At 44.6% G+C, this 19846-nt stretch overlaps 1 protein-coding gene across 2 annotated transcripts in view; it reads left to right on the top strand.

Moving 5' to 3' along the window:
* Nucleotides 1-19846, top strand: part of LOC126109644 (1,5-anhydro-D-fructose reductase-like) — a 97486-nt gene that overhangs the window by 43231 nt on the left and 34409 nt on the right. For both annotated transcript variants that reach the window (XM_049914693.1, XM_049914692.1), the window contains exons 4-5: nucleotides 618-818; nucleotides 13087-13343. In XM_049914693.1, the coding sequence (XP_049770650.1) occupies nucleotides 618-818; nucleotides 13087-13343 (458 nt within the window). The remainder of the gene's footprint in view (nucleotides 1-617; nucleotides 819-13086; nucleotides 13344-19846) is intronic.

The following is a 19846-nucleotide window of genomic DNA, read 5'->3' on the forward strand; positions in this document are numbered from 1 at the left end:
TAGCACACAATACCCATACAACTGATAATTGAACCTTCCCCTTTGCATGCAAAGGTCACAAAATGGTGGAGTGATCACAGTTCATCACATGTGCCAGTTCTCGAATACAATGACATGGATCATTGTAGGTTAATGTGTTTAAATGATGTTCACCAAACAACTAAGGTCTTCCTGAATGTGGAGAGTCACTAATGTCAAAACAAGTATCATTAAGATGAGAAAAACATTTTCTTGCCATGCTCTTCCCAATGGCATTATCCTCATACATGGCATAAGATGTTTATGGCTGCCTCTGCTGCTATTACCCCTCTATTGAACTCAAACAGAAGAATATGTCAGAAAAGTTCTGATTTCTACACTCAGTTCTCCATTTTGTAATGTCCACAACTCCATTGACTATCTCCAAATGACAAAATCATGATATGTAGACTCCAATAGTACCGGTGAACTGCAAATTAAAAATGAAATAGACAAATAACCCCATACTGACCAGAATAGCAACATGCAAACAAAAATGCTATGAACTTATCCACCAACCTAATAATTGCACACATTTTGTTCCTTATCAAAGATGTTAATGATGAGGGATTAACCATATGATCTTTGTTGTCTTTCAGCTTCCAGCTATTGCAAATCGTGCAGAGTCTGTAGAAAAGTACCTAAAAAAATCTCTGGAAGCTCTGCAGCTGAATTACGTCGACTTGTACCTGATACACCAACCTGTGGGCTTCCAGGATGTGGGTGGTGATACTTTCCCGAGAGACAAGGATGGAAAAGTTCTCTTGGACATGAACACTGACATCATCAGCCTGTGGAAGGTAAGTTTCAATGCTGTTGCCGTTACACAATTACTGTGAATTCCATTGTATTGTGAGTCTTGAAGACATGCATTGTCTGACAGATTATTACTCCATCATATAATATAGAAAGTTAGTTACCTTAACAAATAAATTTTAATCAAGGAGGAGTTTTTTTTTTTTTTTTTTTTAGCAAATACGCTAATAATATCATCGTTCATTATCACTGGAAGTAGCAACGTTAGAAACAATGACTCCAGAACTCATATCATTTCCGCGATCAATAAATTGGTCATGGCTTCATATAGCAGAAGAAAGTAACAGAGCCTGGTTACAGTTTTCTGTTTCTTGTACCAGGCTAAAAGTATCTGACCCCCGCAATAATCGAAAACGTTTTAAGTAACAGGCAGCTTGACTGTTAACAAAGCCAGCACTGAGACAAACACTGAGTCAAACTGAGTCACACGGCTGTAGCTGTGATAATTTATACAACTTTTGGACTGTATACACATTTTCGTTGTTTGTTGTTGTGACTGTAACTACAATCAAGTGATGGAAAACCTATGATGGATTAACCCTTCGACTACTGTGAATGAGTTAACACCTCACTTTCCCCCGCACCCAAATGCTGAGGTTGTGTTTAAATTTGGCCTCTGGGATTTCCTTAAGTGCTGTTGAGGTGTTTACAAGTCTCGTTCCATTGACTTCTCAGTGCCACACATAAGTTATTTCCATACATCGGTGAAAAAACAGTTTCAAGTACTTGTCACTCAACATATGTCCCTCTCTACAGGTTATCATTTGCAAAGAATCTCATTTCAAAATCTTCGTCCACCCCTGGTAGCTGAGTGGTCAGCGCGACAGACTATCAATGCTAAGGGCCCGGGTTCAATTCCCGGCTGGGTTGGAGATTTTCTCCACTCAGGGACTGGGTGTTGTGTCGTCCTAATCATCATTATTTCATCCCCATTGACACACAAGTCGCTGAAGTAGCATCAAATAGAAAGACTTGTACCAGGCGAGCGTTCTACCCGACGGGAGGCCCTTGTCACACGCCATTATTATTATTATTATTTTCAAAATCTTGAACTGCTTATGAAATATGATGACTGTTATGACCACACAATTGGGCATGTCACATGTGACCATCCATTGGATATAAAATCCAGTAACTCAAGAACGAAATGAGAATTGTTGCTGTCAATTTTAAACAAAATTTCAATATTTTATCTGCGTTTCATACACAGCAATGTATGATCAACTGTTAGCAAAGTTTAAACAGTTCATTTTTACCTCTACAAGCTCTTTAACATTTTGTGCAGTGTTTTACTTAGTTCGAGGCAGTGCAGTAATTATGACAAATAAGAAAGTAAATTCAGCCCTCGACCAAGAGAAGATATCAGACTGTAAGATGTGCAAAAATATACACTCCTGGAAATGGAAAAAAGATCACATTGACACCGGTGTGTCAGACCCACCATACTTGCTCCGGACACTGCGAGAGGGCTGTACAAGCAATGATCACACGCACGGCACAGCGGACACACCAGGAACCGCGGTGTTGGCCGTCGAATGCCGCTAGCTGCGCAGCATTTGTGCACCGCCGCCGTCAGTGTCAGCCAGTTTGCCGTGGCATACGGAGCTCCATCGCAGTCTTTAACACTGGTAGCATGCCGCGACAGCGTGGACGTGAACCGTATGTGCAGTTGACGGACTTTGAGCGAGGGCGTATAGTGGGCATGCGGGAGGCCGGGTGGACGTACTGCCGAATTGCTCAACACGTGGGGCGTGAGGTCTCCACAGTACATCGATGTTGTTGCCAGTGGTCGGCGGAAGGTGCACGTGCCCGTCGACCTGGGACCGGACCGCAGCGACGCACGGATGCACGCCAAGACCGTAGGATCCTACGCAGTGCCGTAGGGGACCGCACCGCCACTTCCCAGCAAATTAGGGACACTGTTGCTCCTGGGGTATCGGCGAGGACCATTCGCAACCGTCTCCATGAAGCTGGGCTACGGTCCCGCACACCATTAGGCCGTCTTCCGCTCACGCCCCAACATCGTGCAGCCCGCCTCCAGTGGTGTCGCGACAGGCGTGAATGGACGGACGAATGGAGACGTGTCGTCTTCAGCGATGAGAGTCGCTTCTGCCTCGGTGCCAATGATGGTCGTATGCGTGTTTGGCGCCGTGCAGGTGAGCGCCACAATCAGGACTGCATACGACTGAGGCACACAGGGCCAACACCCGGCATCATGGTGTGGGGAGCGATCTCCTACACTGGCCGTACACCACTGGTGATCGTCGAGGGGACACTGAATAGTGCACGGTACATCCAAACCGTCATCGAACCCATCGTTCTACCATTCCTAGACCGGCAAGGGAACTTGCTGTTCCAACAGGACAATGCACGTCCGCATGTATCCCGTGCCACCCAACGTGCTCTAGAAGGTGTAAGTCAACTACCCTGGCCAGCAAGATCTCCGGATCTGTCTCCCATTGAGCATGTTTGGGACTGGATGAAGTGTCGTCTCACGTGGTCTGCACGACCAGCACGAACGCTGGTCCAGCTGAGGCGCCAGGTGGAAATGGCATGGCAAACCGTTCCACAGGACTACATCCAGCATCTCTACGATCGTCTCCATGGGAGAATAGCAGCCTGCATTGCTGCGAAAGGTGGATATACACTGTACTAGTGTCGACATTGTGCATGCTCTGTTGCCTGTGTCTATGTGCCTGTGGTTCTGTCAGTGTGATCATGTGATGTATCTGACCCCAGGAATGTGTCAATAAAGTTTCCCCTTCCAGGGACAATGAATTCACGGTGTTCTTATTTCAATTTCCAGGAGTGTAATTTTTTGATGTAACAGTTTTCTTAAAATTGAACAATAATTATTTCATCGCAGCTGGAGTGCCGTCTCTGTGCACAGGTCACAGCATTTGGCGAGGAGTACAGTGACGACAGTCTCGCTCGGCATGGAATGCACAGAGCACGTCTGGAGCAGCAAAAGAGTTAACAGAATGTCTCAGTTCAAGCTCAGAATTTCCCTCAGTGCCCACTTTTTAACACAATCAAGCTATCTGTTACTGCACTCCCTCCTATTACCACCAACTCCAGTCCTTTAACAGGCATCTTCTACCTCATCAAAGGCAGAGCCACCCCCGAAAGCTGCAATGTGGTCTACCAACTTTGCTCGAATCACTGTGCTGCATTCTGAGCTGTCAGTCCACACAGACGATTACTGCCAAAATGTGCCGAGCGGTGGTCAAACCACCCAGTTGCCGAGTGTGCCGCACGACACGATGTGCTCAATTGTGGTAACTGCTTCACAGCATGTGCCATTTGGGTTCTTGTCACTGACACCAGCTTTGCTGAACTGCACAGGTGGAAGCTGTCCCTGCGATTTATTTTATTTATTTATTTATTGATCCGTGGGACCAAATTAAGGAGAAGTCTCCATGGTCATGGAATGAGTCAATACATAAAATTATAACACAATAGTAGAAACAGATAAAATGAAATACAAGAAACGTATTCAGGCGACAATTTGTAAGTTTAAATAAAGAAAATCAACAATGCAACACTGGAATTTGCTTAATTTTTCAGCTCTTCCAGGAGCTCCTCGACAGAGTAGAAGAAGTGAGCCATGAGGAAACTCTTCAGTTTAGACTTAAAAGCATTTGGGCTACTGCTAAGATTTTTGAGTTCTTGTGGTAGCTTATTGAAAATGGATGCAGCAGAATAGTGCACTCCTTTCTGCACAAGAGTCAAGGAAGTGCATTCCACATGCAGATTTGATTTCTGCCTAGTATGAACTGAGTGAACGGTGCAAACTCTTGGGATTAAGCTAATATTGCTAACAACAAACGACATTAAAGAAAATATATACTGTGAGAGCAATGTCAGAATTCCCAGACTATTGAATAGGGGTCGACAAGAGGTTCTCGAACTTACACCACATATAGCTCGAACAGCCTGTTTTTGAGCCAAAAATACCCTTTTTGAATCAGAAGAATTACCCCAAAAAATAATACCATATGACATAAGTGTATGAAAATATGTGAAGTAGACTACTTTTCGTGTTGAACTGTCACTTATTTCAGATAATGTTCTATTGGTAAATAAAGCAGCATTTAGTTTCTGAACAAGATCCTGAACATGGGCTTTCCACAACAGCTTACTATCTAGCCGAACGCCTAGGAACTTGAACTGTTCCGTCTCGCTTATAATTTGCCCATTCTGTCTGATCAAAATATCAGTTCTAGTTGAATTGTGAGTTAGAAACTGTAAAAACTGAGTCTTACTGTGATTTAGCATCAAATTATTTTCCACAAGCCACGAACTTATTTCGTGAACTACATTATTTGATAATGTTTCAATATTACACGCAAGGTCCTTCACTACCAAGCTGGTGTCATCAGCAAACAGAAATATTTTTGAATCACCTGTAATACTAGAAGGCATATCATTTATATAAATAAGAAACAGCAGTGGCCCCAGCACCGACCCTTGGGGAATGCCCCACTTAACAGTACCCCATTGGGACTGAACATCACTATCACTCTGAATATTGCAGTGAATTACCTTCTGCTTTCTGTTCTTAAAGTACGAGGCGAACCAATTGTAAGCTACTCCCCTTACTCCGTAATGGTCCAACTTCTGTAGTAATATCTTGAGGTCAACACAGTCAAAAGCCTTCATTAAATCAAAGAAAACACCTAGCGTTTGCAACCTTTTATTTAATCCGTCCAAAACCTCACAGAGAAAAGAGAATATAGCATTTTCAGTTGTTAAACCATTTCTAAAACCAAACTGTACATATATCTTTTGTTCCCGTAACCACCCTGACCGAAACATCTGTCAGTCCCTGTCCTCCATCTCGCTCCCTCCTCTCCCCTGCTCAGTGCACTTTTGTAGTCCTTTCTCTGCTTCTGTCCTCCCCCCCCCCAAAGCACAGCCTCCCGATGCTGCACCTTGCAGCCCACCATCCTGTCCCCCACACTGTCCCTGCACACTCCCTCAGGCAGTACTGCAGCATCTTCCCCCACCCCTGCCCTGCTTCCCTTCCCCCTCACCTCTAGGGCTCTGGCGTGTTTTACACTGACAGTTCCCGTATTTACACGAATCAAAGCCGCACTTTTTGTAATCCAAAAAACCGCCTGCGGCTTAGAATCGAGTGCAAAGTAAGCGGAAGTTCTGAAAAATGTTGGTAGGTGCTGCCACAACCAACTTCTGCCGTCGAATATATGTAGCGCTACACAGGCATGTTTTGCAGGCACAATGATAAATACTGGCGCCAAAACCTCTGCGTCATTAAAAAAAAAAAAAAAAAAAAAAAAAAAAAAAAAAAAAAAAAAAAAAAAAAAAAAAAAAAAAAAAAAAAAAAAAGAAAGGTGGAAGGCGAGCTTTTTTTTTCTCCGTCCCGAGTTTCGACCACTGCATTTTCATACATTATCCAAGGAAGTAAATACAAATTCCATATTGTTCATCTTCGAGTGTAGCAGCATTTCCATGTACTACAAAAATCCGACTTGCAAGACTGTTTGGGATGTTTGTCAATATGGCCAACTCTACGTTCTGGATTTTTTCCTACTTGTGAGAAGAGATAGTTGCTAATAGGAACTTTTTGTATTGTGAATCAGATGCAGTATTCTCTTCACCATAAGAATAATACGAATATAAACATTTTGCCATGTTTTCTTTCATGTTTGCTGCTATCTCATTTAAATCCTGTCTGCCTAATAAACAACGAAACTAGAGTGAGACAACGCCAAACGCGGAAGAATATACATATCGTGTCATGTTTATATCCGTATTATTCTTATGGCTAATAGTGATATAGTCAAAAATGAAGCACGGCAATTGACTAGATTTTTAAAGCTAAGATGACCCTAATTTCTGTGCAGAATGTAATGTACTAAAGAAGCATCTGCAAAGATTTTCAAACGGAGAAAAATTTTTGCTAAACTCTCGTTCAGAACATCTTCTGTCATACGCAGTCTATTATTTAGCTCTTGTTGATCATTATCAAAGAAAGCAGCAGTGTAAGTAACAATATATAGCAGTCTCTTGCCATTGTTTCACTAATGAGATGATTTCTCTCTCTTTTTTTTAATTGTAAGCGGTGGTAGTGCGCACAAAAGCAAGGCATTCCACAAGCGGCGACAGGCCGTAAACACTCATTATCAGAATGTGACAGACAATGCACGACACAGTGCAATAATGCATTTTCAGCTTAGAGTGACGTAAACACCTATAACAAAAAGGACGGCACTTATCAGATCAAAGAAAAATAAGCAATCAATTCAAACCAGACGAAGCACGTGAAAAAGGAAGGGGGTACCCATATAAATATGGACGGAGCACCTGACGCATAGCAATGGCTACCTGGTAAAGCTTTAAGCTTACGACTCGAACCAAACTACTGTAGCTGTATCATCATTCATTCGACCTAAATTGTGTCTCATATTACAATGGACCAACTTTGTTTCGATTTGGAGGTGCGGCCTAAAACTTTTCTCTCCCCTTGAGTTTCGAGTCTCAAATTTCAGGTGCAGCTTAGATTCGAGAAATTTTTTTTTTCTTGATTTCGAGTCTCAGTTGTCATGTGCGGCTTAGATTCGAGTGCGGCTTAGATTCGAGTAAATACGGTAGATGGTTGCTGGTCGTGTCAGTTATGCTCTAACTCTAGGGGACCATTACGAACAACGATCCTTGCCGGCTGGCTGCAGCGTTTTCACTGCTGAGCTGGTCGTCATATTTTGTGCCCTAGAGTATATCCGCTCCTGCTCAGGTGAGTCCTTTGTTATCTGTAGTGACTCCCTGAGCAGTTTACGAGCTATCGACCAGTGTTTCCCTCACTCTCATTTGGTGATGGCTGTCCAGGAGTCTGTCCATGCTCTTGCCCATTGCGGCCGCTCTGTGGTCTTTGTGTGGACCCCAGGCCACGTTGGGATACCCGGCAATGAACATGTATACTGCCTGGCAAAAGAGGCCACCAGTAAACCATCTCTGGACATTTGACACACAGCGATTTACGGTGCCATGCGGACCCGCCTCTATGTCGCTGCGGGTCGGCTTTGACGGTGGTCCACATTTTGTTGGCCTGTCCCCTTTTAACTGTGCTCAGGTGGACGTTTGAGCTGCCTGATATGCTCCCTGCCCTTTCAACAGATGACCCTGCTATGGCAGGCTTAGTTTTGCATTTTATTCGGGCAGGAGGCTTTTATCATTTGCTCTAAGTGTTTATCTTTATTTAGCGTTGAGTCTGGCTTTTGGCCTACGGTTTTAGATTGATTTTTTAATATGTTTCTTGGTGGTTGGCTTTTCCTTTCTCTCTCTCTCTCTCTCTCTCTCTCTCTCTCTCTCTGGTCGGCCAACCACCGTCACACTCTGTGTGATTTTAATTCATTTTGTCTGGTCTTTGTCTAAGTTTCTCTTGTCCTGTGTCGTCTGTCATCTTTTCCGTGTTCGCTTTTATTCCGTGTGGGTGTTTTTAAGTTTTGAAACAAGGGACTGATGACCGTAGCAGTCTGGTCCCTTTAATCCCCCAAACCAAACAAACCCTCACCTCTTCCATACACCCACTGCCTACCCCAGTGGAGATTGCTGCTTAACCTGTGCATGTGCACATGGGTGCATGGACACGGGCATGGGCATGGACATGTGCATGTGCATGTGCTCATGAGCATGCGTGGTTGTGTGTTCATGCACTTGTATCCATTCATCTGATGAAAGACTTATTCCGATAGCCTGCTTTTAAGTGTGTCTGTTCACTACTTAGGGCTTCCTGTGTGTAATGAGTTGCAATACATTTCAACAACAATGTAAAGAAAAGATAGATTGTTACTTACCCTAAAGATGACACGTTAAGCTGCAGACAGGCACTATGAAAAGACACTTACACATGAGTTTTCAGCCAAAGCCTTTGTCAGAAAAAGAACAAATATGCACACGCACCTGCCTGCCCCCCTCCACACACACACGCACACACAAGGAAGCACTACCTGAGCTACCTGGATTCTCCCCTCCACCACCAGTTTTTTCGAACTACACAAATGGGAGTTATCCTTCCACTCCTGAAATTGGCCTGGCCTCAACCTGTGGCAACCTACTGTCCCCACACCATCCGTCCTACAGTTTCCACCCCCTCCGTCCTGTCACTTCCTCCCTATTCCCGTCTCACAGCCTCTTTGTGTGCTGCTTCCCCCTTCACTACTCCTTTCCTTTTCGCTCCCAATTTCCCTCTCCTCACCTCCCTACCCCATAGCCTCCCAATGCTGTGCCAGCTGGCAGTCTACACCCTGCACGCTCTGACAGTCAGTACCCCTATCTCTCTCTACCTGTTCCCTGCCATCCCTTTGCCTTCCCCCTCCCTTCACACTGCTACTTCTATTCTACACTATGTGATCAGAAGTATCCTGACATCCCCAAAATCAAACATTTTTCATATTAGGTGCATTGTGCTGCCACCTACTGCCGGGTACTCCATATCACTGTCCTCAGTAGTCATTAGACATTGTGAGAGAGCAGAATGGGCTGCTCTGCAGAACTCGTGGACTTCAAACGTGGTCATGTGATTGGGTCTCACTTGTGTCGTACAACTGAACATGAGATTTCTACACCCCTAAACGTCCCTGCGTCCACTGTTTCCGATGTGATAGTAAAGTGGAAATGTGAAGGGACACGTACACCACAAAAGCGTACAGGCTGACCTCGTCTGTTGACTGACAGAGCCTGCCGACAGTTGAAGAGGTCTGTAATGTGTAACAGGCAGACATCTATCCAGACCATCACACAGGAATTCCAAACTGCATCAGGATCCACTGCAAGTACTATTACAGTTAGAAGGTGAGAAAACTTGTGTTTCATTGTCGAGTGGCTGCTGATAAGCCACACATCATGCTGGTAAATGCCAAACAGTGCCTCACTTGGTGTAAAGAGTGTAAACATTGCATGATTGAACAGTGTAAAAATGTTGTGTGGAGTGACAAATCATGGTACACAATGTGGCAGTCCGATGGCAGGGTGTGGGTATGGCGAATGCCCGGTGAACGTCATCTGCCAGCATGGGTACTGTCAACAGTAAAATTGGGAGGCGATGGTGTTATGGTGTGGTTGTGGTTTTCATGGAGGGGGCTTCCACCCCTTGTTGTTTTGCATGGCACTATCACAGCACAGGCCTACATCAATGTTTTAAGCACCTTCTTGCTTCCCACTGTTGAAGAGCAATGCGGGGATGGCGACTGCATTATTTCAACACGATCGAGCACCTTTTCATAATGCACGGTCTGTGGCGGAATGGTTACATGACAGTAACATCCATGTAATGGACTGGCCTGCACAGAGTCCTGAGCTGAATCCTATAGAACACCTTTGGGATGTTTTGGAATGCCGACTTCGTGCCAGGCCTCACTGACCGACATTGATACCTCTCCTCAGTGCAGCACTCTGTGAAGAAGGGGCTGCCATTCCCCGAGAAACCTTACAGCACCTGATTGAATGTATGCCTGTGAGAGTGGAAGCTGTCATCAAGGCTAAGGGTGGGCCAACACCATACTGAATAACAGCATTACCAATAGAGGGCACTATGAACTTGTAAGTCATTTTCAGCCAGGTGACCAGATACGTTTGATCACATAGTGTATGTAACAGTTGCGTTCTGGTCTGAGCTCCCAGTAACGGTGATCATGTGTGTGTGACGTGTGCTAGCTTGTGTGAATAATTGTGTGTGTGTTTCCTTTTCAGACAAAAGCTTTGGCCAAAAGTGAATGTGAAAGTGTCTTTTCATTGTGCATGTCTGCAACTTAACATGTCATCTTTATGGGAACCAGCAGTCTCTTCTCATTACATTGTTGTTGTTACAATCTGGATCAATATACAGGGTTAATATTAATAAAACTGACAAACTGCAGGACAGATTCCTCACTGGAAATGGAGGAAGAAGGTCTTATGAACACGTGTCCGGAAATGTGTCATTGCCACAGTAGATGGCGCTGATGAATGACTGTTTCTCTGACTGCGTGCTGTGTATTTTGTGCATATTGCTGGCTGTGTGATTGATCCAGTATGCTGTAAGCAGCAGAATGGTCTGGTATTCGTGTCAGAAGTAAGCTGAGATGGTGTTTGTGTACATCCGAGCAGAAGAAAACGGCCGAGAGGCAGCACGGCCGTACCGAAACAAGTATCCCCGCAGACATCCAGCGTATCACAGAACATTTCAAGCCTTTTTTGGGCTTTTGCATGATCGTGGGTCCTTTCAGGTAGATAAACATGCAGAGGGGCAGTGGACTGTGCATTCATCAGATTTGGAGGACTGGTTTCTATAGAATATTGAGATGAACTCTAGTACAACCTCCAGACAAGTGGCCAGCAAACATGATGTAAGCCAAATAATGATTATGAGTATCCCTATCACCTGCAGTCTCATGGAGGCCACTTTGAGCATCTGTTGTGGTGTGATGTGATGCAGCTCTGTACTGTGTTCTGGGACGAATTATTTTCGTTGCAAACATGCCATCCATTTCTGGACACATGTTCATAGGGCCTTGTTTCCACCATTTCCTGTCAGTAATTTGTTCCTGCAGTTTGTTGGTTTTATTAATGCTCACCCTGTATTTCAGTTACAATTAGATGGATAATATATGTTGGAGTGTTACAGGTTGGGTTTTTGGTTAATGATGGGCTCCACTCCATACATGATCTGGCAGCTGATTGCATGTGTGTGCCACCTTTACCTTACCAATAATTCACAGTTGCCATTCTTGAAGGTAATTGCTTGAGTGGACTTGCTGTGGTGTGCCACTAGTTCTTGCTGTGTGACTTAATCTTTCCCAGTTTAGGCTGGTGCTGAAAGAGAGCTCTGCTCTATTCAAGCTACTAAATGATGTAAACTTGCTTGCAAAAACTTTTCCATATTGTAATTGCAATGTCTCCTCTATACTTATTTTTATAGTTGCAGGTGATACAGATTGCTAATATATCGTGACTTACAGTAGATGTATATGAGGTGTGATCAAGAAGTAATGGGAATTTTTGTTTTTCTTAAAAATATTTATTTTTCATCAACTTTGTTTCCCTTAAAGTAATTGCCCTTTTATATAATGTAGTTGTGCCAGTTCTTTCCCCGACCTTGGAAGCACTTCCAGAACTCACTTTGTGTAATGGTGTTCAGCTCCTTCAGCAATTCAATTTTTTTTTTGCCCCCCCCCCCCCCCCCCCCCAATTAGTTCTGGCAAAGCGACATCCTTTTACAGTTCTCTTCAGCCTCAGGAATAGAAAGGAGTTGCAGGGGACCAAGCTGTGTCTGCTTGTGTCTGTATATGTGTGGATGGATATTTGTGTGTGTGTGCGAGTGTATACCCGTCCTTTTTTCCCCCTAAGGTAAGTCTTTCCGCTCCCGCTCCCTAAGATAAGTGGAATGTTTCCCTCTATATATATATATATAAACAAAGACGATGTGACTTACCAAACGAAAGCGCTGGCACGTCGATAGACACACAAACAAACACAAACATACACACAAAATTCTAGCTTTCGCAACCAATGGTTGCTTCATCAGGAAAGAGGGAAGGAGAGGGAAAGACGAAAGGATTTGGGTTTAAGAGAGAGGGTAAGGAGTCATTCCAATCCCGGGTGCAGAAAGACTTACCTTAGGGGGAAAAAAGGACGGGTATACACTTGCACACACACACATATCCATCCACACGTATACAGACACAAGCAGACATATACAGAGGCAGATATTATTGTTTTTATTTCTCTCGGCGCACCATAGATTTAAAAATGCTCAACCTATACTGATGAGGGTGGCAGGAGGAAGCACGGATTATAGAATCACTAGTTGCAGGTTTTGAAACTGTTGTTGTAACATCCTGTCACAATGTAATGGACTCATTTTTGCTGTAGTACAAAATTGTGAAAAGTAAAGTTGCTACTCACCATGTAATGGAGATGCTGAGTCATAGTAGGCCACACTGAGTGTGGTCTCAGTTGCCTGAGACTGCAGTCATGTGTGTGTGAGTTGCGTTTACGATAGTGTGTGTTTTTGTTTAATTTTGATGAAGGCCTTACTGGCCGAAAGCTATATTTGTGAGAGTATTTTTGATGTGCCTATCTGTGACTCAGCATCACTATAAGGCAAGTAGCAACTTTTCTTTTCAAAATATTGTTGCATTCTGTCCTGGATTTTCCATTGTTTGATTTTACTTAATTATTGTATTGTAAAAGTGAAAGATGTTACTTCGGCATTCGTGTCTCACTAATTTTTGTACGTTTTTTGTCATTTCACAGGCGATGGAAGCACAAGTGGACGCCGGTCGAGCCCATTCCATCGGGCTGTCAAATTTCAACTCCAGCCAGATAAAGCGCATCTGGCAGGCCGCCCGCATCAAGCCGGCCAACCTACAGGTGGAGCTGCACATCTACTTCCAGCAGCGGGAGTTGGCAGCCTTTTGCAAAGCGCTCGACGTGACGGTCTGTGCATTCGCTCCCTTGGGGTCTCCTCAGATGCCCAACCTGTTCCACGCAAGAGGCGGTGATGCAAGCAAGTAAGTTTTTTGCATTATAGCCAGTATGGCCATATGGCAAGGAAAGCGTTTCTGAAGAAGAGAAACTTGTTAACATCGATTATAGATTTAAGTGTCGGGAAGTCTTTTATGAAAGTATTTGTATGCTCAACTTATACTGATGAGGGTGGCACGAGGAAGCACGGATTATAGAATCACTAGTTGCGGGTTTTGAAACTGTTGTTGTAACATCCTGTCACAATGTAATGGAATCATGCCATGTATGGAAGTGAAATGTGGACAATAAATAGTTTAGACAAAAAGAGAATAGAAGCTTTCAAAATGTGGTGCTACAGAAGGATGCTGAAGATTAGATGAGTAGATCACATAACAAATGAGGAGGTATTGAATAGAATTGGGGAGAAGAGAAATTTGTGGCACAACTTGACTAGAAGAAGGGATCGGTTGGTAGGACATATTCTGAGGCATAAAGGGATCGCCAATTTAATATTGGAGGGCAGCACGGAGGGTAAAAATCGTAGAGGGAGACCAAGAGATGAATACACTAAACAGATTCAGAAGGATGAAGGTTGCAGTAGGTACTGGGAGATGAAGAAGCTTGCACAGGATAGAGTAGCATGGAGAGCTGCATCAAACCAGTCTCTGGACTGAAGACAACGACAACAACAACAGCCAGTATCATGTTCAGGAGTGGGATTAAAATTCATGGTGAAAATATGCCAGTGACCATACTTGCCAATGATGTCACTAACCTCGTTGGAAGGGGGGAGACCTGCAGGATCTGTTAAATGGAGTAAACAGCCTAAGAGCGCTCACTATACAGGGTGTTACAAAACAGCACGGCCAAACTTTCAGGAAACATTCCTCACACACAAAGAAAGAAAATATGTTATGTGGACATGTGTCCGGAAATGCTTACTTTCCATGTTAGAGCTCATTTTATTACTTCTCTTCAAATCACATTAATCATGGAATGGAAATACGCAGCAACAGAATGTACCAGCGTGACTTCAAACACTTTGTTACAGGAAATGTTCAAAATATCCTCCGTTAGCAAGGATACATGCATCCACCCTCCATCGCACGGAATCCCTGATGCACTGATGCAGCCCTGGAGAATGGCGTATTGTATCACAGCCGTCCACAATACAAGCACGAAGAGTCTCTACATTTGGTACCAGTGTTGCATAGACAAGAGCTTTCAAATGCCCCCATAAATGAAAGTCAAGAGGGTTGAGGTCAGGAGAGCGTGGAGACCATGGAATTGGTCCGCCTCTACCAATCCATCAGTCACCGAATCTGTTGTTGAGAAGCGTACGAACACTTCGACTGAAATGTGCAGGAGCTTCATCGTGCATGAACCATGTGGTGTCACCGCCAGACACCACACTTGCTAGGTGGTAGCTTTTAAATCGGCCGTGGTCCGCTAGTATACGTCGGACCCGTGTGTCGCCACTATCAGTGATTGCAGACCAAGCGCCGCCACACTGCAGGTCTAGAGACACTTCCTAGCACTTGCCCCAGTTGTACAGCTGACTTAGCCAGAGATGGATCACTGACAACTACGCTCTCATTTGCCGAGACGATAGTTAGCATAGCCTTCAGCTACGTCATTTGCTATGACCTAGCAAGGCGTCATAGCAATTGATATTGAGATTCAAATTATGTATCATCAAGAGCGATGTTCTACAATTGTGGATTAAAGTTAAGTATTATATCAACTACGTACTTTATTTGCTACTATTAATTCCCTTAACTGTTCCAGACCTCACGCCAGTCAGCGTGTAATTAAACGCGTGCATTTCGGCCTCCTTTAGCAACACAGTGTTGGCTCTTCTGCCAACACTTGAAACCACATGTTGTGTCGTACTTGTAAAGGCACATGTTCTAGCAGCATAGGTAGAGTATGAAATCATGATAACATGCTCCATTGAGCGTAGGGCCCAATCAAGACATCACCAACACTGCCTGCCCAAACGTTCACAGAAAATCTGTGTTGATGACGTGATTGCACAATTACGTGCAGATTCTCATCAGCCCACACATGTTGATTGTGAAAATTTACAATTTGATCACGTTGGAATGAAGCCTCATCCGTAAAGAGAACATTTGCACTGAAATGAGGATTAACACATTGTCGGATGAACCATTCGCAGAAGTGTACCCGTGGAGGCCAATCAGCTGCTGATAGTGCCTGCATACGCTGTACACGGTACGGAAACAACTGGTTCTCCCGTAGCACTCTCCATACAGTGATGTGGTCGACGTTACCTTGTACAGCAGCAACTTCTCTGACGCTCGCATTAGGGTTATCGTCAACTGTACGAAGAATTGCCTCGTCCATTGCAAGTGTCCTCGTCGTTCTAGGCCTTCCCCAGTCACGAGTCATAGGCTGGAATGTTCCGTGCTCCCTAAGACGCCAATCAATTGCTTCGAATGTCTTCCTGTTGGTACACCTTCGTTCTGGAAATCTGTCTCGATACAAATGTACCGCGCCGCAGCTATTGCCCCGTGCTAATCCATACATCAAATGGGCATCTGCCAACTCCGCATTTGTAAACATTGGACTGACTGCAAAACCACGTTCGTGATGAACACTAACCTGTTGATGCTACGCACTGATGTGCTTGATGCTAGTAATGTAGAGCAATGAGTCGCATGTCAACACAAGCACCGAAGTCAACATTTCCTTCCTTCAATTGGGCCAACTGGCGGTGAATCGAGGAAGTACAGTACATACTGACGAAACTAAAATGAGCTCTAACATGGAAATTAAGCATTTCCGGACACATGTCCACATAACATCTTTTCTTTATTTGTGTGTGTGGAATGTTTCCTGAAAGTTTGGCTGTACCTTTTTGTAACACCCTGTAGATTGAGAATAAAATGGAGAGACACGTAAGTAATGAGGAGTAACAGGATTGACACTAGCAGTAACCATAACATCAGAACTGGGAACCACAAAATAAACAAGATGAAGGAATTATGCTACATTAGAAGCAAAGTAACAGATGACGAACACTGCAAGGTGGACTAAAACATAGACACCACAATCAAAGAGGGCATTCCTTGCTGAAAGAAGTCTGTCAGTATCAAACATCAGTCTCAAAGTGAGGAATACGAGGTGTGTGAGAAAAATAATTGTGGTATTGATAGCTACGATGCCACAACGTAGGTGCGCTCTGCTATGTTGGCACTATGACACCGACGACAGCGCCCTCAGCCAGCGCTGTGCAGCTCTACGAGCGCCCCTCCAGATTCTTTTTTCTTGATTCCGAGTAGACGACCAAACAACATTGTTTCTATTACCTAGTGGTCGAGCCACTGCAGATTTTGCCTTTGTAACTTCTAGCCGATGTTAGATTGGATTGATGAACGGTTTCGCAACTACGTGCTAATCTGTGTGTAAAGTTAAGTAATCATATCAGTTGTATATGTTCATACCCCAGTAAAAGAGTTGTAACCTCTATGCAGTATCAAAGCACTTCACCTTTTCCTGCTCCTACTCGCTCCCTTCATTCAGCCTACCTTTCAGTTTACAGGAGCAGACCCACACGCCGCCTTCCGGGCGGGATACAAAAATAATGAGACTGATTTTTTATCTGCCAAAGCTTTTATTTTTTTCAAACAACTACACTACTGGCCATTAAAATTGCTGCACCAAGAAGAAATGCAGATGATAAACGGGTATTCATTGGATAAATATACTAGAACTGACATGTGATTACATTTTCACGCAATTTGGGTGCATAGATCCTGAGAAATCAGTACTTAGAACAACCACCTCTGGTCGTAATAACGGCCTTGATACGCCTGGGTATTGCATCAAACAGAGCTTGGATGGTGTGTACAGGTACAGTCGCCCATGCAGCTTCAGCATGATACCACAGTTCATCAAGAGTAGTGACTGGCGTATTGTGATGAGCCAGTTGCTCGGCCACCATTGAACAGACATTTTCAATTGGTGAGAGATCTCGAGAATGTGCTGGCCAGGGCAGCAATTGAACATCTTCTGTATCCAGAAAGGCCCATACAGGACCTGCAGCATGCAGTCGTGCATTATCCTGCTGAAATGTAGGGTTCCGCAGGAATCGAATGAAGGGTTGAGCAACGGGTCGTAACACATCTGAAATAAAACATCCACTGTTCAAAGTGCCGTCAATACGAACAAGAGGTGACCGAGACGTTTAACCAATGGCACCCCATACCATCACGCTGGGTGATACGCCAGTATGGCAATGACGAATACACGCTCCCAATGTGTGTTCACCGCGATGTCGCCAAACACAGATGCAACCATCATTGATTCTGTAAACAAAACCTGGATTCATCTGAAAAAAATTACGTTTTGGCATTCATGCACCCAGGTTCATTGTTGAGTACACCATCTCAGGCGCTCCTGTCTGTGATGCAGCGTCAAGGGTAACCGTAGTCGTGGTCTCCAAGCTGATAGTCCGTGCTGCTGCAAACATCGTTGAACTGTTCGTGCAGATGGTTGTTGTCTTGCAAACGTCCCCATCTATTGACTCAGGGATCGAGACATGGCTGCACTATCCATTACAGCCATGCAGATAAGATGCCTGTCATCTCAACTGCTAGTGATATGAGGCCGTTGGGATCCAGCACGGCATTCCGTATTACCCTCCTGAATGCACCGATTCCATATGCTGCTAACAGTCATTGGATCTCGACCAGCACGAGCAGCAATGTCACGATACGATAAATCGCAATCGCGATAGGCTACAATCCGACCTTTATCAAAGTCGGAAATGTGATGGTACGCATTTCTCCTCCTTAGATGATGCATCACAACAACGTTTCACTAGGCAGCTGCTGTTTGTGTATGAGAAATCAGTTGGAAACTATCCTCATGTCAGCACGTTGTGGGTGTCACCACCGAGGCCAACCTTGTGTGAATGCTCTTTGCATATCACAGCATCTTCTTGCTGTCGGTTAAGTTCCGTGTGTGCAGCACGACATCTTTATGGTGTAGCAATTTTAATGGCCAGTAGTGTATATTATCCCCATCAAAATATAAGGGTCATTCAAATGAAACCCGGTCACGAACGTAAAGTAACGGTAACAATTTTATTAACTGAGAAATGTAGTTATAAACAGTATACATACTCAAAAATAGTCGCCAAAACTGTTGGCACATTTATCCCATTGCAACACTAGCCAGTCGATTCCATCCTTGAAGCAGCTACTAGGCTGCTGTCAGACCCATGCGTGGACCCAGTCACACACTTACAGTGGTGGGCTCTTTCCCTGTTGGGATACAATTACGAGATACATTTTTGACCTACAGCACAACGTGCAAACGCTGATGTCTTATCGCGTTTGCCGATCGGTCTTGATCCAGAGATCGATAAAGACGAATTTCTTTGTTTTAATTTAGATGTGGAATCTCAAAATGTTGTAGATGGTTATCCTATTACTAGCAGTAAATCAGCCGACTACCGGCATTGCTTGAAGATGACGGCTGCAAAAGTCATTGAAATGTTGTGACAAGATACAACTGCCACTCAGTTCATCATCCATGGAGACAACAGACGATGTTGAAACTTCCTGGCAGATTAAAACTGTGTGCCGGACCGAGACTCGAACTCGGGACCTTTGCCTTTCGCGGGCAAGTGCTCTACCAACTGAGCTACCCAAGCACGACTCACGCCCCGTCCTCACAGCCTTACTTCTGCCAGTACCTCGCCTCCTACCTTCCACACTTAACAGAAGCTCTTCTGCGATCCTTTTGCACACAGTTTTAATCTGCCAGGAAGTTTCATATCAGTGCACGCTCCACTGTAGAGTAAAAATTTCATTCTGGAAACATCCCCCAGGCTGTGGTTAAGCCATGTCTCCGCAATATCCTTTCTTTCAGGAGTGCTAGTTCTGCAAGGTTCGCAGGAGAGCTTCTGTAAAGTTTGGAAGGTAGGAGATGAGATACTGGCAGAAGTAAAGCTGTGAGTACCGGGCGTGAGTCCTGCTTCGGTAGCTCAGTTGGTAGAGCACTTGCCCGCGAAAGGCAAGGGTCCCGAGTTCGAGTCTCGGTCGGCCACACAGTTTTAATCTGCCAGGAAGAAGAAATGAAACCTGGTCAATGTGACTACCTTTGCCTCACACGTAAGGTGGCACCACGTAACTGCGGGTATGGTGGCGCCATCTACTGGCAGAGAGATTGACGCGTGCACACCATTTGGGGGTTGCATAGTGCCAGTGTGGTCTCATGCCAAAGAGAAGGTGGTCACACAAGTTATCGTCCACTACCGAATGTGCAGGCAAGTAAGCAGGAACGATGAGGTGAGATTCGATTTTTGGTGGCAGAGGGAGATGGAGGCCGTGAAATGTATCGACGGATGAAGGCTGTGTACGGTGAGTACAGTCTGAGTCGTTCAAGTGTTGTGGAAAGGCGCTAACGATTTCTCGAGGGTCGCGAGTCACTGGAGGACGATGCTCATCCTGGACAGCCTCCTCGCGTCATCACACTGGAAATGGTTGTGGAAGTGAAGGCTTTAGTCTTGGACAAC

This window comes from Schistocerca cancellata, chromosome 12 (genome assembly GCF_023864275.1).
Source record: "Schistocerca cancellata isolate TAMUIC-IGC-003103 chromosome 12, iqSchCanc2.1, whole genome shotgun sequence".
Lineage (NCBI taxonomy): Eukaryota > Metazoa > Arthropoda > Insecta > Orthoptera > Acrididae > Schistocerca > Schistocerca cancellata.